Source organism: Hirundo rustica, chromosome W, assembly GCF_015227805.2.
Source record: "Hirundo rustica isolate bHirRus1 chromosome W, bHirRus1.pri.v3, whole genome shotgun sequence".
NCBI classification, from domain to species: domain Eukaryota; kingdom Metazoa; phylum Chordata; class Aves; order Passeriformes; family Hirundinidae; genus Hirundo; species Hirundo rustica.
In genome coordinates this window covers 31,076,691-31,100,002 of record NC_053487.1, presented here as the reverse complement: position 1 = coordinate 31,100,002, position 23,312 = coordinate 31,076,691, and the positions used below count along the sequence as shown (strand labels likewise).

The 23,312-nt window shown below is 41.9% G+C and overlaps 1 protein-coding gene across 5 annotated transcripts in view; it reads left to right on the top strand.

Annotated features, from left to right (window-relative positions):
- LOC120764834 (mothers against decapentaplegic homolog 2-like) overlaps nucleotides 1-23,312 on the top strand; it is a 92,507-nt gene that overhangs the window by 47,533 nt on the left and 21,662 nt on the right. For 2 of the 5 annotated variants that reach the window (XM_040088907.1, XM_040088908.1), the window contains 6 exons: nucleotides 13,727-13,816; nucleotides 14,952-15,145; nucleotides 15,655-15,789; nucleotides 19,574-19,648; nucleotides 21,321-21,374; nucleotides 22,439-22,651. In XM_040088907.1, coding sequence (XP_039944841.1) covers nucleotides 13,727-13,816; nucleotides 14,952-15,145; nucleotides 15,655-15,789; nucleotides 19,574-19,648; nucleotides 21,321-21,374; nucleotides 22,439-22,651 — 761 coding nt within the window. The remainder of the gene's footprint in view (nucleotides 1-13,726; nucleotides 13,817-14,951; nucleotides 15,146-15,654; nucleotides 15,790-19,573; nucleotides 19,649-21,320; nucleotides 21,375-22,438; nucleotides 22,652-23,312) is intronic. The other 3 variants (XM_040088911.2, XM_040088909.1, XM_058423894.1) reach the window with 3 other exon arrangements.

Sequence of the window (23,312 nt, the reverse complement as noted above, 5' to 3'; positions counted from 1 at the left end):
AAGGGAGACTCTAGTTTTCCCTGGCAGACAACTGTCTTTCAAAACCAAGACAACTTGTCTATCAAATCTCTCTATTCTTGTATTGTTTACATATTTTCTTTACTGATTCTCATGGGACCAATTCCTTGTTATTGTAGGTGCATTTGTCTTTCAACCCAGGAATAGGTTGTCGTGCTAGTGAGTTTTCATACCAGGGTTGCTTTTGCATGGGAACTTGCAAGTTGCTTAACTACACTTAGATGAGATGATATGTAACAGTGTGTCCTTTAGGAGTGAAGCCTTTGCCTAGGCCCCAATCAACCTCTCCAGTGGAAAAGATGCTTGGAGCAACTTAGGCAAGCAATCGAGCTCTCACATCCACACATGCCACAAGGCTAGCTCAGCAAAAGAGAGGCAAGAAGGCCCTTTGCATAAGATCCAGTTCCAGCAAGGTTTATTCCAGGTGCTGAAGGGAATCCAGTGCAAAAGAGGGGGATCATGTGCCTTGCTCAGGCTTAAATATGATTTACAGCATCCAATGACCTTGTGGCACAGGGGCGGAACTGAGGGCAGGTAAGGTCAGTGTCCTATAGGGAAGACAGGTCTGGTCACCGGGGTCCCACAGTCAATGGATTAACAAGGAAAGAAGAAACCAGGAGAATTTGGGTATTAGGGAGAAGAGGCAGGGGTAGAATTACAGTGTGTCCTTCCAAGGCCAAAACCTGGGGGTTATTTCAGTCGGCCTTATGGACTCCACAGCTCCCGTGTTTTTTTTTTTACTAAGAAGACTTCCGAATAGATTTTTGCAGGCACTTAACTAAACAGGGAGCCATGAGCAAAATGACAAAAACCATGATTACAACCCAAAAAATTCCTTTAACAAAGGATGAAACCCATCCTGTCAATCCCCATTGTCTGAAAAGTTCACTGAACCAGTCTGAGTTCTCAACCTTTAATTCCTTCACTTGCTCTCTCAGCTTCTGGATGTTAGCGTGGATGGATTCTGAGGAGAGGAGAGGTTGAAGCAGCACATTCCTTCAGAGTCTTGGCGGCCATGTCCATGGGCAAGCATCAAATAGTCAATTGCTGCCCAATTTTGCAGCGTTGCGTGCCTGGTAATCTCAGTGTCACTAAGGAGGTCATTGAGTGTAAAGGAGGTAGCGTTTGCCTGCTTACTAAGCCAACACTGCAGGTGAGAAAGCTCACCGAGACCCTTAGCTGTGGCCACCAAAGGTAAAAAGAGTGAGACCATGACTCTCTTTCCTTTATTCCAATTATAAACTTGGCTATCACAATTTTAATCAAATTCAGTATATGATCTCTTTTGGCATGCCAATTTCCCTTTTTGTTTCCAATTTTGAAGTAAAGTTATGTTTGGGGTAAGGGTAGTAAGATGGCCAAGGCTACAGGGGCCCCCTTGAAGGCGTGAGGGGATCCCGGCCCATACTCAGTCTCCACAGATAAGAAACACTCCCCGAGGCAGCACTTTGGGATGGAGTGATGACAAGGAAAGTTTAGGGCTGGTGTAATTGCACCAATTTAAGGGGGTATAATTTTTGTTGAATGAAGTTCCATCTTTCCTATGGGCAGACCTGATAAGTTCAAAGTGGGTCAAGAGTTCATTGGGAGGTTGATATTGAAATTGAATGCAGTAATAGGCCTTAGAGGACCCTAACAGCTCCAATTCTTGGGGTTCCTCCGGTGCTTGCGGTAGGGGCCTGGTCCACTCATCCCAAGTGTCTACTGGGTTGGGTTTATTATCTGTGTATGGGTATTCATTTGCTGCTAAGGGAACTCCTACCAGGCACATAGACAGCAGGTTGTCTACGCTGCCCATGGACAGGCATAGATTATCTTGTTGTAACGCCTTGGCTAGTATGACCCAGATGTTCTGGTTGGGCTGAGGGATAATCCATGCATTAGCTGATGGAAAGGTGAGGATCATCCAAAGTCCTATTTGGAGTAGCTGAGAATTCCCTGTCGTTGGAGACATGGCAGGACACTTCGGGATGATGAATTGGTCTGTGAGTCTGAAAATGAATTTTTAGAGTTTTATAGTTAAACGGTCTCTCATATCTTCCCACCCTAACCCCTCAGTTTATACAGAGTAGAAAGGGTATGGAAAACTGTAGGGGATGACAGTGCAACAACTAAAAGAGAGGTAGTAATAGGATTAACAACAAAAAGGGGTAGCAGTGCAAAGCAAATGGTGAATGAAATTCATCAGAGAGTCTTGAAACTTCCTAAAGTCCTGGAAGGCTGTCTTTTTCTGCAATGAATACCTGTGCTTATACTCCTTTTCCTTTTTCTGTTCCACGCAACTCGAGCTTGACCTCTTTGCTGTCTCTGGGGTTCAGGAGAAGTGTCTATGGCTTGACACTTCTGCCTGGGACCCACTTTGGGCCAGAATCTGTGGATATGCAAGCATAGCCTCTGCCCCAGGTTATTAATTGAAAAGGACCAATTATTTGTTTAGATTCAGGGTCCTTGATCAGCACAGGGGGTTTCTCTGAGAGCTGAGTTCTGCTTGAGTTGGAGAAGTGTCTGACAATGCGGGGGGGGGGGGGGGGGTGTTTGGCTCCTCAAATGAATTATTAAGAAAATTGATAACATTGCATAATCTTTCTACATTTGATAGCATTTCAACACCACCACGCTGCTGATCAAGGACTCTCTTGAGAGTGTGGTGAGCTCTCTCTACAATTGCTTGTCTTGTTGGGGAGTGGGGTATACCTCTGTTGTGTTGTACTCCCCACTGGTTTAAAAACTACTTGAGAGTTTTGGAGCTATAAGCAGGACCATTATCTGTTCTGATGGCTTGTGGAATGTCCAGGGTGGAGAAGGCTAGGAGGAGGTGTCTGATGGCATCCTTTCCCTTTTCTCCTGAGTGGGCTGATGCAAATATAGCCCCAGAAAATATGTCTATGGATACATGAATGTATTTTTGTCTTCCAAAGGGTGCATAGTGTGTGACATCTGTTTGCCATAATTGTAAACTCTCGAGACCTCGGGGGTTAACCCCAGCCCTCATGGAGGGTAAAGCAAAATCCTGGCAATTGGGGCAGGAGCCTACGATCGCTCTTGCCTGTTCTCTTGTGATTTTAAATATACAGACAAGGGCTGGTACATTTTGATGGAAAAACTGATGGCTTAATTTGGCTTGATTAAAGATGTCTGGTAGGGTAGCTTGAACTGCCATGGCTAAGATATCAGCTCTCCGGTTGCCTTCTGGAATGGGTCTGGGGAGGTCAGTGTGTGATCTCACGTGCATAATATGATATGGTTGCTCTCGGTGGGAGAGGAGGTATACTAACTTTGAGAGCAAACTGTATAAATTTGGATTCTACACTTCTTTTAGTAAAGAGTGTTCTGCCCTCTCAACAATCCTGACAACGTAGTCTGAATCGGTTACTAAATTTAGGGGTTGTTTGAACTTCTCAAAGGCTCTGACAATAGATGCTAATTCTGCAATTTGCGGAGATCCCTGAACAATTTGGACATCAGATTCCCACTCTTGAGTGTCAGGATTTTTCCAAGTTATAACTGACTTGTGGGATCTCCCTGACCCATCAGTAAACACAGTTAGTGCCTTTAGAGGAGTCCTGCTTTTCAGTGATTTTGGGACTAAATTAAAACAAGTATTAAATAGTTTGTGTTTTGGTGGGTGGACGGAGATTTGGCCTGGGTAGCTGTCAAGGGCGAACTGAAGGCGTTCATTGGTTTCAAGCACAGGTTCTAGACTGTTTAATGTTACTGGAAGATATGTGCATGTGAATTCACACCCTGCTAAGGTCTTGAGGCGAGCTCTGGCCATAAGCTCTTGAGGTGTTGTGATGGTCTTGTTTGGTTTGTGTGATATGAACACCCACTCTATGATTAAGAGCTGATCTTTCAGAGAGGAGTCCCACTGGAAAATGAGTCCATGAAACATGGGTGCCTTACCCAAAACAATGAATTGGAAAGGCAGGGCAGGATCAACGTGGTGGGCTTGTTTTGTGGACAGCGCCTCTGATACCTTCTGGATCACTTCCTGGACATCTGGTGTGATGGTTTGTGGGGAGTCGAGGTCATCAGAGCCTCTCAGGAGGTTGAAGAGGGGGACGAGGTCCTCTGTCGTGATCCCTATCAGGTTACGCACCCAGTTTATATTGCCACAGAGCTGTTGAAGGTCTCTTAGGGTCCTTGGATTGTCCTTAATGGTGAGCTGCTGGGGTGTGATGGTTCATTCGCCGATCCGGAAAGCAAGGAAAGTCCACAGGCAGGTGCGCTGAATCTTCTCCGTAGCAATTTCAAATCCTGCTCCTTCAATGGCTTGGATAGTCTTTTCAAGAACAGTCTCTAGATAATAGTCCGTCTCAGTACAAATTAGGATATCATCCTGTCCTGGTTTAGGGCAAATTTGGGAGAAAACCCCTGAATGGGGTCCCTCTGGGGAGCAAACCCAAATGGCACCTCCCCTCAACCGGACCAGGAAAGAACTTCCTCAGAGAAAAGTGGAAAAAACTATTTTACTTAACAAACAAAGTGCCCACAAGTACAAAGAATGAATAATATGAAACAATAAAACCTCTCGTTCTGGAGTGAGATGGCAAATTGAGAAAGTTCTTGCAGTAGCTGTAACTCAATCTCTCTCTCAGTCTTTTATCAGTCCCAGTCCCGCTGGTGCTGCAGGCCCCCCTGTGTTCCCCTGGGTTTTTTCAGTCCAGAGCAGGTTTAAACAGTCCCAAGAAAAAAGGAAAAAAACAGTCCAGGGAACTTCTCTGCCCTAGCTAGCTGAAACTAACTAAAAGCAAAAAGATCTCTGTCCTACAGTCTCTCCAAGCCTCAGCCAAACACCCAGCCCAGAGAAGAATGTGGAGGAGTCAGGCTGTTCTCTCAAAACAAACTCTCACGCTTCTTCTTGCTCCCCCTTTGTTCCTAGAACCAGTCTTAAAGGCACAGAACTCAATATACAGCACAAACAGAACAGACGATTGGGGATACAGGCATCATGAAGTCACCCTAGGACACATCCATATAGTGGAAGATTATGGAATGGGGGAATTTTTCTCAAATGGGTGAGAGAACACGGCCAACATACATTTGGCAAATAGCAGGCGAGCATTTTAACCCCTGGGGGAGTACTCGCCATTGGTACCTTTTTAGAGGGGCTTGTCTGTTAATTGATGGCACTGAAAATGTGAGTCTTGGAGCATCTCTAGGATGGAGGGGAATATTAAAAAAACAATCTTTAATAGCAATAACTGCCAATTTCCAATCTTTTGGGAGCACTGAAGGTGAAGGCAGGACAGGTTGGAGAGATCCCATGTCCTCCAGGAACTCATTGACCTTTCTGAGGTCTTGTAGAAGCCTCCACTTGTCTTTGCCTGGTTTACGAATGACAAAGACAGGGGTGTTCCAGGGGCTAGTGGATGGGACTATGTGACCTTTGGCTAATTGCTCCTCCACTAGGGATTCAAGCGCCTTTAATTTAACTTCTGTTAAGGGCCACTGTTCTATATATATGGGATCATCAGATTTCCATATAAGTGGTGGTGTCAGGTGCTCAACAGTAGCCTCAGCTAAAAATCCTGTGGTGATGAAGGAATTTCTAGTCTGGCCCCCCATTGTGACCATAGATCTCTGCCCCATAAGATGACAGGTGCTTTTACCACAAAAGGTCTTACAATGGCAATTTGACCATCAGGACCTTCAGTAAGGATTGCTCTTTTGTTCCACATGGAAGTGGTAGCTCCTCCAATTCCAGAGATGACTCCATTGACTGGCACTAGTTCCCAGCCTTGTGGCCACTTGGAGTGAGCCACAATGGTAACGTTGGAGCCAGTGTCAGCTACCCTGGAAGAGAAACTTTAATACCTTTGTTAGACAAGCCACACTCTATAATAGGTCTGTCCTCGCCTAACATCTCTACCCAAAAAACTGTGGGGTTTTCTGGCAAGACATCAGTCCAGCTGGGTACGAGGAAGGCTTGGGCAATAGGTGTACCTGCAGTCAAACTCCAGGGTGGGTCTATGCACGATACATTCACAATGATCTCTTCCCATGGTCTCACAGTCTGAACTTCAGGGATTATTTGTAACCTGTCTGGTCCATTAATAGCATCTCCTATAATTAAAATGTCTCTTGGGCCATCAGGAAGTCCATATTTACCAGTTGGAATTTGGTATTCTACTTCATCAACGAAGTCAATTGAAAGGGTGCTTGCCAGTGTTCTCCTTGTCCCTGCCTAAACCTGTTGGTAGGCCTCGGAGAGCCTGCGCTGTTCCATAATGTAGGTGTTGTCGTAGATGATTTCTCGGTGCCTTGGTGCTCTGAGATTGTGGGAAAAGAGGGACGAAACGGCCTGGCATTTAGTGTCATTACGCCATGCCATCCTGCGCTCTAGTGGAAGTTTTGCTGCTGCTGCTGAGGCACTTGATGTTGTACCTGCTGGTGATACTGCAACTGGGGACAGTGTTTAAGAAATTCTTTACAGTCTAAGCATGCAGGACAGTGACAGCCAGTGGAAGGGGTTTTATGCAAAAAGTCTTTATTGCACTCCATTTTGAGGTGGCCCATCTCACCGCACCTGAAGCATCTCATATTTTGTTTATTTTGTGCTATGAAGGTTTCAGCAACCCCTTTGCTGACTGCCATGGCTACCATATGTTCTGTGGTTGTAAGATGGGTACAGGCTTCTACCATTTGCTGTATGGTAGGTTCAGGTTCTGGAGGTAGACCTCTGATGATTTTCTTTCACTCAGTATTTGCATTAGAAACTGCAAGCCTTTTGAGCAGTTCCTCTCTTGCCTGTGGGCTATCAACTTGTTTGTCGATAGCATCTTTTAATCTGTCTATGAATCTGATAAATGTTACATCTGACCCTTGCCGAATGTCAGAAAAATTTTGTTGTGGGGTAGTACCATCAGGTGTTTGGAAAAGAGCGTTTTGAGCAGCATTTTTAGCGTCTTCTATCACACCCCTGGGTAGAATCTGGGCCTGCTCCTGAGGTTTTAGAAATTGTCCTTCTCCGCTCAGGTGCTCTATTGTAAAATGAGCTCTGCTAGCTTCACTTTTGTAATTATTTAATAGTGTTTTTAGTTGTTTTTTCCAAATAGATTCCCACAGAAGGAACTCTGTAGGTGAAAGAAGGAGTGACATAACATAACATGTTTAATATCATGAAGAATAAGCACATGAGCTGAGAAGGTTACTTGTAATAGATTTTTAAAATATGGTGACTTTCTACCATAGTCTTTTGAGGTTTTACATAATTCTTTGAGTTCTCCATAAGGAATGGATTTCCATTTTGGGTTTCTGCCTCTTTTATATATAACTGGAGCTGCAAGAATTTGTAGTTTGTCAGCAAAATCCCAATTACTATCCAGAACTGCTTCTCTTTTAACTTTTGCCCAGTGATCCTGAGACTCAGTGTCTGAGAATGAAGCATCACTGTCATCTTCCAAAGAGGAAGATAATGTGCTAATGGAAGCACAAGATTTTGAATGCTTGCTCCGGTGCTTGGAGCTTTCGGTGTTTGAACTATATCATGTGTGCATAGGTTGAATCCCAGCTTCCATGCTGGGGGTGTGGGAAATGTGTGTGACTGGAGAAGGGAAGGTGGGGGTCCCATAAGGGTAGGAATTCATGGTGAGGGGGACAGGTGTCGGGTTAGGGGTAGGGCAGGGGGGAGCAATAGCAGGACTGAGGGACGCGGAGGGAATGGTGGCATTCGACGGAGGGGAGGGGGACCCGGCTGTGGGGGGACCGCGGGGGGGAGTGGGGAGGAAACCTCTGGGAAGCAGGTTACCCCGGCAGGGGTAGCCTGTGGGGGGTTGAAGCTGAGCACAGGAGTTGCTGTAGCTGTAAAGACGCTCGGTGCTGTTGTAGGGAGATACAGAGATGATACGGGAAATTCCGTCGCTGTAGCGGTGGGAAGGACTACCACAGCTGCGGAGGGATCAGGGGGTGCCGGGGTCGCAGGGGAGTTTGCAGCCTCTGCGGTGGGAGCCGGCGCCGGAGCGGGGGGCTCGGCGCCCCTGGGGCTGAGGGAAAGAGGAGTGGAGTGGCCACGGCGTTCGGGGCCGGCCCGACAGGGAGGGAGTGAGGCGGGGTGAAGGCAGATGTCGGAGCCGGGGTGGGCAGGGGGAAAGCGGCTGGCGGGGGAAGGGAGGGGCGGGGGGGGGGAAGGGCACCGAAATGGTATAAGTGTAGGGAAGGGGTGCAGCGGTAACGAGAGTCGGTGCAGATGCAACAGCATGTAAAGTAAAAAAGCCCGGCACGGGAGAGAAGCAAGGCACAGGCGGGGAGGCACTGGAGAAGGTGGTGGCTGGGGCTGGGAGGGTTGGGGGACCTGGCATGGGACTCGCATCGGGTGCAGGCGAAGGGGGGGGGGGGGGCTGTAGGGGTAGGGGGATGAGCCCCGGGCAAGGGTGGGGCAGGGCTAGGGTGAGTGGACGCAGGGGGAGGGGCAGCCGAGGGAGTGGGGAAACCCGAAACGGGGGCAGGGCTAGGAGGGGGGGTGGACGCAGGGGGAGGGGCTACCTTGGGTACATGGGAACCTGAGACGGGGGCGGGACAGGGAGAAGGGGTCAGAGCAGGGATAGAGGCGACAGCAGGGGCGGGGAGACTCGGCGCGGAGGCGGTGACGGGGGTGGAACCTGTCTTCGGGGGAACGCCCAACAAAGAAGCAGGAGTCGCTACGGGGGAGGGGTGCCGAGGTGGGGAGGAGGAGGGGAAGGGAGGAGGAGCATCCCAGACATTGTTGTGAGTGTTCGAGGTAAAGAATTTCCATGCCAAACTGGTGGACTGGGCCGTGTGCTCGCGGCCATTTTGGTCCATAGAAGTTAGTGAGATAGTAGGGTAGATGGGTTTCGGAAAGAGGGTCTGGTAAGAATCCAGGCTGATATGGCCACTATCAGGCTGGAAAGGGGACGAGAGAGGACTGGAGATGGCAGAAGGCGGGTAGCATATCTGCACCTTAGTTTGGTGGTTTCCATCTCCAGATCTGTCTCAAGGGGGCAGAGAGGTGGGAGCAGGGGGGTGGGGGAACGAAGACTGGGGTACGGAGCTTATAAGTTCTTTAGAACCTTCTCCCAAAGTCACAATCACCACATAGTTAGAGTGAAAAAGAGGATAGAGTTTAGCAACCTGAAAATCTCCCTGATTTTGTAGATGATATTAAGTCTTCCCAAGTTTTTCCTAAAAATCTATAGACAGGTGTCATAGTTTTAATTTTAAACCGGGCAGAAACACTAATTAATGTAGTAGTTTCACGTTTACTAAATTTTGGTCTTAGTACTTACTCTTTCTGTGGGAGAGAGACTAGGAGAAAAACAAAGCAGGCTCAACTTTAAAATTAACAAATAGTTTTATTAGCATACTCTAAAAGAATAGAAAAAAAGAAAGTTGGAAAAAAAAACCCCCTAAAACAGAATGAAACTTTAAAAACACTCTTCCCTCCCCTTACAAACTGTTCACTTTCTTACAAAACAACATAAAGAGACAAAACTTGTAATTTTCAGTCAGTTTCACTATCTGACAATAGTCTTTCATCAATTCTTTAGGGGAAGAGTCTCTCTTAGAGTCATGGATCCCACTGACAACTTAGAACAGTTCTCTTGTGGGTTTTAAACTGTCACAAAAACAACTGCCCGGAGAAAACCTGCTTTTGTGACCCTCCCAGGAGCAGTTTCCCAAGCTGCTTATGGGTCATGGGTCTTAGACTTTTGCATACTGGGGTGTCACCTTTTAAAGATGAATAACTCCAAAGCAAAGGATTCTTCACCTCAAGGTACAGAGATATCTTCTCACTTCTTCACTGGCACAGGGGGCTTCTCATCTTTATCTCTGTTCAAGCATCTTATAGGATATTACTTAGTTCATCACAAACACCTTTGCTCAAATCCACACACAAATTAAAACAATCATCTCCCCAAATGCATATCTTTTCTATGATTTAAAAGAATGATCTAAATATAGAGTTCATTTCCATGGCTCAAGTAAGAATAGAACAACCAACTCTTCAACTCTCTGTCCTAATAGTTTTTTCACTCTTGCTCTACTGTCTTCATGCTGTTGTTCTTTATGTTCACTCTGTCCTTTCTTACTCTCTCAGAGAAGGGCTGAGCTCTGGAAGCTTCATGTTGCTAAGAAAGAGTTAAATCTTCTCAGAGTCTTTGTCTCTCTCTCTCTGTAGCTTGTGGTGTTAGATGTTCAAGGTCGCGCTGGTGAGAGAAGAACTCACAGAAACATCAGGGATCAGAGCACCTGGGCAGTCCGGAATCACAAAAAACCAGGCAGGATCATAAATGCCTTCTCAGCCCACCCCTTGGTGTAAATTGGGGTGGCTTCAGCCTAAATGGTGCCCATAGCTCTTATCAAGGGCCCAGCAGAGATCTCTCCCTGCTCCAGGGAAGTCTGAAGAAAGTAGCTGTTACAAAACAGCAACTTCTCCTTCCCCCCCTTCACCCGGGAGCCGATGGAATCTGGCCAGGCCTCAGGCCAGCTCCCCCCCAAAAGGGAGGAGCAGCAGGCCCAGCTCGATGTTACCTGTCTCTCTCTGGCCAAAGGAAAGAAGAAAAAGGACCACCCTCAGGAAATTCACGGGGTTTTATATGGTACTTTCCAAAGTTGCAGTTAACAATTTCAGTGGTTAGAACAGATACCAATATTCCAACTAACTCTCTGATAAGTCCCTGTCTCTTCTAAAGCAATTCCCAGGTCCTGACCTGGAGAATTATTCTACATTCCTCTATAACTAAAAAACCAAACTGTACTAACCCATGACAACAGGACAGAATGAGATGTAACATCTGGAAAAGATTTGAAAATCCAGCGAAAAAAGAACCTTTAAATCCCCCTTAGAGAAACTAACATTATTACTAACAAGGGCATTATATACATGGGAATAGACTTCTGCTCGATGGAAAATTTGCCCCCCATTGAGCCCTCTCCCTCCAAGAGATTTAAAACAAGAAAGGAAAAAAATATATATAAAAGGTGACCACCACTAGAATACTTACCCCCTGGAGTGGGACAAAAGAAAAAAATCTCTGGGAGTTTTTGCCGAATTCACCAATCCTCATAAAACCGGAGGGTTGTTGGTCAAACCCCAGAGGAGCTCTCCAAAAAATCGGAGTTTTTCTCTCAGGGAAGTGGAACTTGAATGTGACTTGAAAATCCAGTCTGGAGGTTTCTGGAGACACTTCTGAAAGAGCTGACAAGGAGCCCTCAGGTTCAAGCAACCACTTGGAGTGCCATTTGTAGCAGTGTGTCTTTTAGGAGTGAAGCCTCTGCCTTGGCCCCAATCAACCTCTCTAGTGGAAAGGCTGTTTGGAGCAACTTAGGCAAGCAATCGAGCTCTCACATCCACACATGCCACAAGGCTAGCTCAGCAAAAGAGAGGCAAGAAGGCCCTTTGCATAAGATCAAGTTCCAGCAAGGTTTATTCCAGGTGCTGAAGGGAATCCAGTGCAAAAGAGGGGGATCATGTGCCTTGCTCAGGCTTAAATATGATTTACAGCATCCAATGACCTTGTGGCACAGGGGCGGAACTGAGGGCAGGTAAGGTCAGTGTCCTATAGGGAAGACAGGTCTGGTCACCGGGGTCCCACAGTCAATGGATTAACAAGGAAAGAAGAAACCAGGAGAATTTGGGTATTAGGGAGAAGAGGCAGGGGTAGAATTACAGCGTGTTCTTCCATGGCCAAAACCTGGGGGTCATTTCAATCAGCTTTAAGGACTCCACAATTATAGTCTAGCTATTAATTTAATAGAGCAGGCCTGATTTTATGAGGCCTTTCTTTTATAATTCTGTCACAACACCTGTCATCCCACCGACTCCCTATGTGTGTCTTCCGGGCAACTATTTCAATCATTACACAGCTTCTGGCAGTCTACCATCCTAGAGACAACTTAGGAACGTGAAAAAGAGAGTCTGTATGCTCTGCTGATATAGTGATGCTCAGAATCCCTCTCTGCCCACTTTCTAAAGATCAGTGATGCTGCTATCTCTGAGATAGATGTAACTTGTTCAGGAGTGTTGGCTCTTTTGAAGAGCTGGATCTAAATCAGAGAATGGACCTTCTTGTCTGACAGTGCTGCTCTCTACTAGACAAATGTTCTCTACTACAAGATTTTACTTGTGTCTGTATTCAGTAAAATGTCAAAGGCCATATTTTATGTAACAATTTTATCTGTGATAAATGCAGGCTGCTGTCCACAATTATAGTCTTATTCTTCATTTGTAGTGCTCATGTAGCTAGCTCTACAGTGAATAGAAGTGATCTAGATGAAAAGTAACTCTCAAAAGTTAAATTTTCTGCCATGTATGTTCTGTGGTCAGATAGCCAGTGTATAAGATTTGGGTTGCTGCTCAATTGCATGAACATTTCAGCCTCCTTGGAATGGCACTAAAAATGAGGTATTTGGGACAGGCAAGAAGGGGACAAAAACCATTCATCCCCTTCATCAGTAGCCTACACTTATATTTATGTCTTCTTGTTTTATAACACTAATGAATTTTCCCTGTGTAGGGAGGAGAAATAAAAATACCTACTTCACTTCTCTTCCATTAAGCACTCAATCCAAACTTATGACTGTATCAGCTAAGTTTAGTAGTTTAAATTGCATCACCTATATTTAACACCAGGAGTTTGGTGAACTTAGATTCTTTTCTTTGTGTTGCAACTTTTCAGAGGCTATTAATTTTAAAGGGATTGTAGCACACAGTCAAACTTCAGGCTCTGTAATTAGGAAGTAGAGGTGTAAGTTGCTTGTGAACCAAATTCTCATAATTTCTGAGGTGCGAAGTCTAGTTGTATGTTACATAAAAACCTGTCCATTTTTAGTGGTCACAGAGCAAGTCTGTGATAGAGCTGAGCTGGATTTATGCTTCTGAGTCTGCTTTCTGTTTACAAAGCCATGCTGTTTTCTTGCTTTGTTTAAATCTGATGCTACTTTTAGTTTGTGCCTATGACTGAAGGCTCCTTTTTCTTTACTGTTGTGGTCTTGTCCTTAAACCCGTTTGGTAAAAAATTAGTTGTCTCTTTTCCTCCTCCTTGATTTAGCAATTAAAAGTTTCTTTTCCTGTAGTTGAATCCTAAAATGCTATACTGTAAAGCCATGTTAAACATTCTGTGTTTTGTATACTGTGGAAAAGAATATTTAGTTCTTTAATCAAGAAGAGTACTGAAAATAGTGAGAAGTATTAGCTACAATGTGCTTTTCTTTAAAGTCTGAATTTTCCTCTTCTGGGGAAAGCAGCAAATTAATATGCGCATGGAGAATGAGACTAATGCTTAAGTGGTGGTACCTGAAAGTTAGATTGTGATGTTCGGTTTCAGATATACATGGCATTTGTTTGAAGTCTTAGGGAAGCTTATGTTTAAAAACAAACAAAAAACCCTCAAGAAACAAACCCAAAACTACCCTTTAAAACTGATTTTTTTAAGAGCTAGGCTGAAGAAGTTTTTCCTGTTTTGAGTAATGTTACAACTGTACTGACTACTTAAAAGCAGAGAACTTGTTCAACTTTTAAAAACATTTGTCATTTACTTTGAATCACTTGTTCCATTTTGATAGCCTCCTTCATATAGAAAATATAGCATGCGATGTCAGTCTAAATGCAAGTCTAACAATGCTCTATCTTCTATGTGAAAGGAAGTATTCTGTATGTTTTTCCATGTTTGACACCATAGTGTTTTGAATAACCATATTCCATATTCATATCAATTTTTTGTTTTTGTTTTCAATTTATTATGCACAGCACTTGTTCTGAAATTTGGGGACTGAGTACACCAAACACGATAGATCAGTGGGATACAACAGGCCTTTACAGCTTCTCTGAACAAACCAGGTGAATATTCTGCCCTCTTGCATCATAGAAATCTTGTGGGAGGGATTGGCTTTGGAGGGTCTGTAACGGGATACTTTAGCTGTAAAATAGACTAAAATGCTGCCTAGGCCTCTCATGATACAGCATTTTAAGATATTTGCTTGCCAGTGTAGAAATCCAAGTGTTATCAGCTGATGTTTTGACCAATGAAACTCTAATACTGCAATATTGATTTTTCATGACAGTGCTATTGAAAGAATAGGAAGACTTGTTAAATGCAAGCTCTAATATGATTTGGTATTTATATTAACAAAGTTGGGAAGCTTGATTCTTTACGCCTAATCTTACAAAGTATTTAAACTACTTTGTCACAAGCTTTCAGTTAAATCTTGCTAATTGGTTCAGATATGAGCTACTAAAAAATTGTTTGTAAATTCTTCAGTAGTTAATGGCAGGCAAATTCTAAACAGGGTTTTTATTTTTTCATGTCACATTACTTGATTTGTGTATTGAGGTTTGTCTCCCATCCCATAACAATCATAAACATCTGCATTGTCTAAGCATATGCAGTCTGTCTTAAAACTAGCAAAATGATTTCAGCTCGTAGTAAGGCAGACGAAGTCAAGAAGATAAATTGTACAATCCTTAAAAGATGTGCATTCATACTTTTTGTATTACAGTTAAACTGCCATGTGGATCACTTGGGCGGCTGACTGCTTATAGGCTTATTTGCAGTCCTGTGGGAATTCTTAAACTTAAAGCCATAAAGCATCTATGCCATAGCAAAGCTTTGAGGCTTAGTAATGGAAGGGACCATTAAGTGTGTGATTTTATTTTTTTTAACAACTCTCTTCTGCATTTAAAAAAAATATATGAAGCAATCATCCTAAATACTTGGTTGGAGGTAAAGTGGCTTTTAATGAATTCTAAATTTACTGGCAATGATTTGAGCAACTCAAATATAAGTTAAGAGACTACTGATATGATAATTTTTATCACATTTGAAGCCTTTCAACAAGAGTATAAATGTCACTAGCAGTATCAATCCACTGAATTCTGAGAATGAATAAACTACCCATCCCATGTGTGTACACTCTTGCTTAAGTGACTAAGAGCATGCAATCTGTAAAAACTTTTTAACATCTTTCCCCTCCAGATCTCTCGATGGCCGTCTACAGGTATCTCATCGTAAAGGATTGCCGCATGTTATTTACTGTCGTTTGTGGCGCTGGCCAGATCTTCACAGTCACCATGAACTTAAAGCAATTGAAAACTGTGAATATGCTTTTAATCTTAAAAAGGATGAAGTATGTGTAAACCCTTACCACTACCAGAGGGTGGAGACACCAGGTAGGAAGACTACTTCTGACTTTGTATAGTATCTGTACATACTTGATCAGTATAATGTTATAAGCAAAAAAGAGAAAGATAATGCTTAATGCTTTCTCTTGCCAAAAGTTCAAAATTCTTAGAGATACAGCTTTTGAGAAAACCACCCCTGATAGTTTTTAATAGTAAAGTTACTGAAAAATCTTTATGAATGGGGAGATACCTTTACCCCTGATAAACATTTCCAGGACCGCTAGTAGTTTCCAGATGGCTAAATACAACCCAGACTTAAAAGGAGAACAGAGATGATTCACCTTTGCTAATGTGGAATAGCCTTACTCAAGAGGCACTTCAGGGATCTGTTTCTACCACTAGCAGTACAATCATAATACTAGCAGTACTGAGATTCAGAAAATTTCAAAACATCTGAAAAAATTGTTAGATGGTTTAGATATATTTTTTTTTCCTTTTAGCTCACAGAAGCGTGCATTTTGAGGGTCTTACTAATGCTTTGAATTTTGCTTTTCCAGTCTTGCCTCCTGTACTAGTGCCACGGCACACTGAGATTCTAACAGAACTGCCACCTCTCGATGACTATACCCATTCCATTCCTGAAAACACTAACTTTCCAGCTGGAATTGAACCACAGAGCAATTACATACCAGGTATTTTCTTAACTTTCACTGTAAACAGTACATTTAACATTGTGCCGCTGAAAGAAAGATGGTAATTTTATGCTCCTAAGTGATCAAATTAATTGCAAGATGTGCCAATAAGTTAGATCGAGTTGATTTTGTGTATTAGTTCCAATGGAAATACTTGAATATTGCTGTTTGCAGAACATGATCCTGTGTGAAACTATATTGCTTACTTGTTTTCAGTAGCTTATTTAAGATTCAGAATGCTAATGAGTGAAAAATAGACCTTTATCTTATGCTTTCAATCTGTTTTACAAGCATATAAGGGTTGCCAAATGCTGTGTGTTGGAGATTGAGCAGCAGTCTACTACTCAGTCTCACCACATGTAGTTTGTGGAGAAAACTTTAAGTTGCAAATCAGTGACTTAGTGTTTTGATCTGTAATCCACAATTGATCAAGGTCCACTTTGTGTATTTGTTACTATTGTGTGCACAGTTTTCTCTTTTTAGTATGAAAGAACAACCTAACAATATTGAAATCAAAGAATTCCTTCTTCCCCTTCTTTGCCCCTTCCCCATGTCTTAGTTTGGAAAAACAGGTGTCTACCAGGGAAAGCTGGAAGCTTCCCTTGGAATGGAGAATGTAAACCCCCTCCCTCTGAATCACTATAATTTTGAAATTAAGAGGCTTTCAGGCAAAGATATGGGAATAGGAATAACAGTTTTTTACTAGGAATATTAAAAATACAAATGTAGTAGTACAGAAAATAAAACAAAACAAGCAAACAAGAAAAATATCCTAGAAACACTGACAGAGTCAGAATACGACCTGACATCCTGTTGGTCAGGGTGTTTGGCACAGTCCAAATAAGTCCTCCTGGAGTAACAGATGTGGTTCTGTTGGAGTAGAGATGATCCTGTAGAAGGGTCCAGTGGTGGCAAGAAGGGACTAGTCTTCCTCTGGGAAATCCAGTGGAAAAACAGGCTGCCTTGGTGTTTCTGACTCTCAGTTTTTATCTGGGTAGGAACAGTTAGCTCCTCCCACTGGATGCAGCATCTCACAATGGGATGATGTAATTTTATCAGTCATGCGTTGAGCCTTAATGGCCCATTAACAGAAGATATCCCCCGAGGGAGGATGGGCCATGGAAGAGATAAGGAACACTGCCCCACCTGGTTTTAACAGCTGGCCCATTAACAGAAGACACCTGCCCCCTCCCCCTCAGAGTTATGAGGGATGGGTTATACAAGAGATAAAGAAAAACACCTCCCCAACCGGTTTCAACAGATGGAAAATAAAATACACATTTTTGGTTACATATTGCAACCTAGACACCCCACCCCAAGACTAACCTGCTACAGTGCACCCGAAAGCTGGTATTATTACTGAAACATAAAATCAGTGAACTTTGTTTCCTGCCCCAACTTTCTGTTTCCTATCCCTTCAGGAAGTTGCCTGGAGTGTAAAACCAAGTAAAGATGAAGTTTTCTCATAAATATGTAATGCAGCTATGTTATGAACAAGTTGAAAATTCAGATCTGGACTCTCTTGAAGAATAAAATTACTTGAAACTCAAATATGTGCAATGTAGAAATTGTATCTATGTGTCTTAAACAGGTTGTTGCTTGTGTTTTCTTTAAATGTATCTAAGAATTGAAATGACATTAAAAATGCAATAAATTTGTTCTCGTCTGTTTAATCTGGGGCACGTTTGTTTCCGCCTAGGGACAGCAGATCTTTAAAGAGCAATTTAAGGGGATAGAAATTGGTGCTGCTTTCCTAACTGATGTATGCCTTTTTTGACTCAGTCTGAGGGCTTTTGATACCATTTGCTAACAACTTACTGGAAAGCTACCATTTGCAAATTCAGTGCTATGCAAATGAGCTAAAACAGCTAGGTAGTTATTTGCAGGAAGTATGTTCAAGGTGATTGTGGGTATTTACATGGTTTTCAAATTTTTATGCAGCTAACCACACCTTGCCTCCCTATCTTTGTCACTGACACCCACCTGTTGTATTCATGTCATCTTACTTTATTTGACCTTGCTGACTTAATCTTGAACACTTGGCTAGGTTCTGATAAGTCTTGTGTGTCTTGACAGCCTGCTTCAGAGAACTATTTTCTTTAGCAGTAGACCAGACTAAGACTGTGGTAGCTTTGCACCACAATACTGTCTCAGTATATGGTCTACAGAGAGGTTGGTTTCACTTACAGCTGGGAAAATGGCAGTCGGGAAGGTGCAGGATGGCTGTTGGGGCTGTATGTTCCATTAATACTACTACGTGGAGGAAATCTCTATTCAGACAGAGATTAGTTATGGAAAATAATCTGTGCCAAAGACTAGATTAGCAACTGGAAACAGTAGGCATGGGTTGGATTGGAAATGGTTATTGACCTTTAACCATGGCTGTGGGCTTAACTATAATAAATGATTTGGAGAAGGGTGGAGTCCACTTTATCACAATGAATTCAATAAAAATGTTCAAAATTAGTATGATTTTTGTTATCATAATTCTTGATAGTGACGATTTCCCTTAATCATCCTTTTAAATTCTCATTTGAATTTTGTCACATCTATATTTAGCTCACTAGTTTTACAGAGTGAACCAAAGATATAATTCTTTTCATTAATTTTTTAATTAACTGACTTAATCTAGTTTCCTCTCGCTGACTTCCTTCTGACCTTACTATATTGCTGTAAATTTCAGACATGATATTTGATATAATTTGATTTTAATTCTTAGGCAAAAAGATTTAAATTTCTGCTGTTTGATAATGATGTAATTAAATGTATTAAATCCCTCAGATGTCTCAGAGACAATTCTGAGGCAATTGTAGACATAGTTAGCTTCAAACACTTCCACTAAAGCAATCCAGGTTTTGCCTTTAATATATAGAATCATAGAATATCCTGAGTTGAAAGGGACCCACAAGGATCATCAAAGTCCAACTCCATATAGGGAAAGACATTTTCCCAGTTCAAAGAAAATTATTTCTTGAAAGGCAGTTGGTTAACTTATCTGGATTACAAAGTACCTTTTAAATAGAGAAAAGGAACGTGCATACTCTTCTGGGTTTTGAAGATATTTCTGTTGAATTAGGCAAAGTTTCTAGTATCAGAATACTTCAAACTTGTTACTGAGTTTGCTTTGGTTAGTGAAACTCCATCTTTAAATAAAACTAGTTAAAAGAATAGATGATTGTTTTAATATAGCTTGGAAGTAATAATGATAATAGAGCTTGTGCAGTGTAACTAGTTAAATAATATAGTTATTATTGAGTGAAATCAACTTTTAGGTAATGAAGAAAAATGGATTTGGGAATTGAACTGAAAAGTAACCTTCAAATCTATAAGGTATGGGAGGGTATTTGATCTGATGGTTATAGTACATTAAGACAGCTCATATGTTTGGGTTTTTTTGTGCAAGTCAGCAGATGTGGGGTTTTTTTCATTTGTAATTTTACTAAATATGAAAGCTTTTGATCACAATTGCAAAACTGTTATTTATTCTAGTGAAAGTATCTTGTCTTAAATGGAAAAGACAAGGATTATCTGTTAATTATATAACATATTTGAACAGCTGACTGGCATACAAGAGATGATACATTTTGCATAGACAATTAAGGCAGGTAATGTGTTTGATGACCTACTGGAAGGAGAAAGGGATGGCAAAATGACATTCTAATAAAGTATTTCAGTATTGAATGGAGCTCATGAAGACTTGAGAACAAAAACCCCAAATGCTAAATCTTACAAATTTCCCTAGTCATTGAACCATTAGGTGTTTTGTTGGGTTTTTTTTTGACAGAAACACCACCTCCAGGATATATCAGTGAAGATGGAGAAACAAGTGACCAGCAGCTGAATCAAAGCATGGATACAGGTAACTACTTTCAAAACTTGGGATCACTAGCTGTAATCCCTCTGCATAGCAGAATGAATTCAGCCTAAAAGATTATGGCAGTTTTCCTCTGTACAACCTGGTGTTTTCTGTTTAAAATATCACTTTCAGTCTTTAGTGAACAAATTAATATTTTGTTAGGGGAATGCTTTTAAAACATTCTGTGCCATATTAAGTACATTATATTTGTTTTGTAACAAAAGCATACAGGTCTAATTAAGTCTTCATCAGATTTTAATAGCTGAATTTTTTTAACCATCCCCAACTTTACCTTCTGGAAACAGGTTCATTGAAGCAATGTGTCTGTTGGCCTAAACAAGTTACAGACTCTGAATTTTGAGACTCTGTCTCTTACCTCTGGTACCTTATCACTTCTGCCATGTTTCAAATCAATTCTTGTATGGAAGGCTCTATGGAAAGAGTAGTAGAAATATTAAGCATCCGTGCCTTTGTATGAACGAGTTTCTAGATAATGTGGTTGGCTTTAGACTTGGTCAAAGAACAGTTAATGTGTTGGATAAGAACATCCTGCTATCTGCTGGCAGACTTGAGTGTATTTGATTAGCTAATGTTAGCAATCTTTTTCAGTTATTTGGAATCAACTGCACCAGTTTCTGAAAGAACTGCAATATTTTCCCACTATGTGATAATGGCTACCTTAATTTAAAAAGCCTGATATCAGCTATCATTGTAGGAATGATTCTGCGCAAAACCTCTTTGTATTTTGTCTACAAGTGCACAAATTGTGTGGAGAGTTCATGTTTTTCTAAATTTTTCCTTCCTCCTTCCAGGAAAGAATAATCTCAAATGAGGAAATCCATCTTATTCTTCTAGAGATAAACCCTCTCCTTTGAGAATAGAGGAAATATCTTGCTTGTCTCGTCCACTTTTTCTTAGCTGTTTTCCCTCTGAATTTGGGAAGAAGCCACTACCTTCTCACTGGGCTGAAGCACCTCTCTTATGAAGACAGGCTGAGAGAGTTGGGGTTGTCCAGCCTGGAGAAGAGAAGGATCCAGGGAGACCTTAGAGCACCTTCCAGTACCTAAAGGGGCTACAAAGGAGCTGGAGAGGGACTTTGGACAGGGGCATGGAGTGATAAGACAAGGGGGAATGGCTTCAGACTGACAGGGTTAAATTAAATATTGGGAAGAAATTCTTTCCTGTGAAGGTGGTGAGGCACTGGCACAGGTTGTCCAGAGAAGCTGTGTCTGCCCCATCCCTGGAAGGGTTCAAGGCCAGGTTGGATGGAGCTTTAAGTAACCTGGTCTAGTGGAAGGTGTCCCTGCTCATGGCAGGGGTGTTAGAACTAGGTGATCTTGAAGGTCCCTTCCAATCCAAACCATTCTATGATTCTGTGACAAACACATAAATAAAGTTATGTTCACAGAGCGTGCATGAAGTGAAAGCTCTGCCAAATACAACACTAAGATGTTAATTAAGTTTATGAGGAGGGGTAGGGTCCCATGAGTCTAGAAAATTAAATGCAGTCTTAATTCACAATAAGTGTGTGATGTGCTGGAAAAATGGTGTTAGTATTTCTGAGGTTTCTTATTCCGAAGAATTTCAATGTAAAACTATATCTAGATAATGGTTATTCTTATTTATCTGAAATAAGGAGTCATTTGCTCTGAAACAATCTATATTGCTTCAACAGGATCTCCAGCAGAGCTGTCTCCTAGTAGTCTTTCTCCAGTTAGTCATAGCCTGGGTAAGCTGGAAATACTTGTAATTGTTTCTCTGTGTGATTACTCTTCCTTATGTATATATTACATTGAAACTGAAAACGTACTTAAAAAAAATTAAGAACTGTATTAGGAAGAGACTATTGGATTGGCTTCCTGAGGATAAACATAATAGGGCTGGGTAAATAACTTCTTAACTACTACTCTATTTCTGTAACTGTTGAGTTCCTAGAAAAGAGAAAGAATAATATGGTTGTGTGTGCAGGACTAGCATTTATAAAATAAATAGTTTAAAGGACGTTAGCCAGTCCATAGTGCTGCCCAGACTTGCTGACTCCCTTGTATATATTTTCTGCTACTCTTCTAGTGTACTGTTTCACCTGTAACCACAGCACAATCATTGCTTCTACATTAGTTGGCCACCTGCTTTGATCAGGTGCCATTGCTGTGTATTTGTATAAATGCCTCAGGAAGATCAGATTCCCCTGGGTTTGTTCAAGGAATGATGACAGAAAAATGCTGTTCAGAACGCTAAGTAATGACAGTAGATAAAAAGGGGAAGCAGCTCAGGAAAAGCTGAAGATGCCCAGGGAAGATAATGAGATCTCATAGGGGAGAGTAAAAGGAGCTTAGAACTGCTTTTAGATAAACAGATGGTATAAGATCTAGTGTAATATAAGGAAACATCATTTTCATATTAATATTTTTTCCTTTGTGTGGTTCAGTGTTTGATAGTTTAATCTTTTCTTTAACATTGCCAACATGTTTGCAAGTTATAGAAAAGCAACAGAAATGTCTCAATATCTGGCACTCACAGCAGCATTAGCTTAATCCTTTTGCCAAGTAAAATGCAAGTACTGAACTAAATGAGCTGTGGTCAGATTAGATCACCTCCTCTTCCCCTCCTTCTTCCTTTGTGTGAAAGTCTAAATTCCATTCTGTTTACTGGAGTAGGTAAAAATGACACCAAGTAAAATATAATTTGAGGAGACTATGGCTGTTGTTTCTGGAAGAGACAAATAGCAGGGCAGATAGATTTCTTTTCAGCCTCGAATTCTGTATTAAGCTTGTTTTTAAATTTTTTTTATAGACTTGCAACCAGTTACATACTCGGAGCCTGCGTTTTGGTGTTCAATAGCATATTATGAACTGAATCAGAGAGTGGGAGAAACTTTCCATGCATCACAGCCTTCCCTGACTGTAGATGGCTTTACAGATCCATCAAATTCAGAACGATTTTGTCTAGGTTTGCTTTCCAATGTAAACAGAAATGCTACAGTGGAAATGACAAGGCGACACATAGGTAAAGATCTCTGATCTTTCATTTCATTTTAGACATTAAATTATCCGGCATGATCCAGGTAGGATGGGCAGATCTATGTTTTGGGTTCCTTTCACCCTTGTGCAGCCAGCCATAGAACTCTCTTGGGGTTTGCCAAGAAGAGCTTGCTCTCTCTTGCTAAGGATGGAAGTGGAAAGATAGAGAGGTTGCTGCTTCTGAAATTGAGGAGAAATATAGCTGCTTCTGTTACCACAGCCTGTTGCAATTGAGATGTAGTGATGGCTAGTGCTGAAAGGAGCTCCCTTTCCTTGATCAGTAGTCACTAAGCTGATGGCAGTAGCAGTCACACAACTGTCAGGATACAAGCAGCAAAGGAGGAAGCCACTCAGCTGTAGGGGATTTCTTTTGCTCATGTTGCTGTCCTCTGCCTTCTGGAAAAAGGTGATGCACCAAAGTATCTCAAGGGGCAGGTTTTTGGCTTTCAGGCTCTTCAATGGACTGCTCTGCCCTAGGTAGCATTTATATTCAGAGTTGCTTATAATTGAAATTTAAGCTTTAATTGCAAAATATTAGCATGTTGCTTAGTTTATTCTAATTTATAAAATTCAGAATGAACATTGGTAGTACTTGAATGATTTTCTGAAATGGGAAAAGCTGCAGTTGAGAAACATGCTGTTTTGAC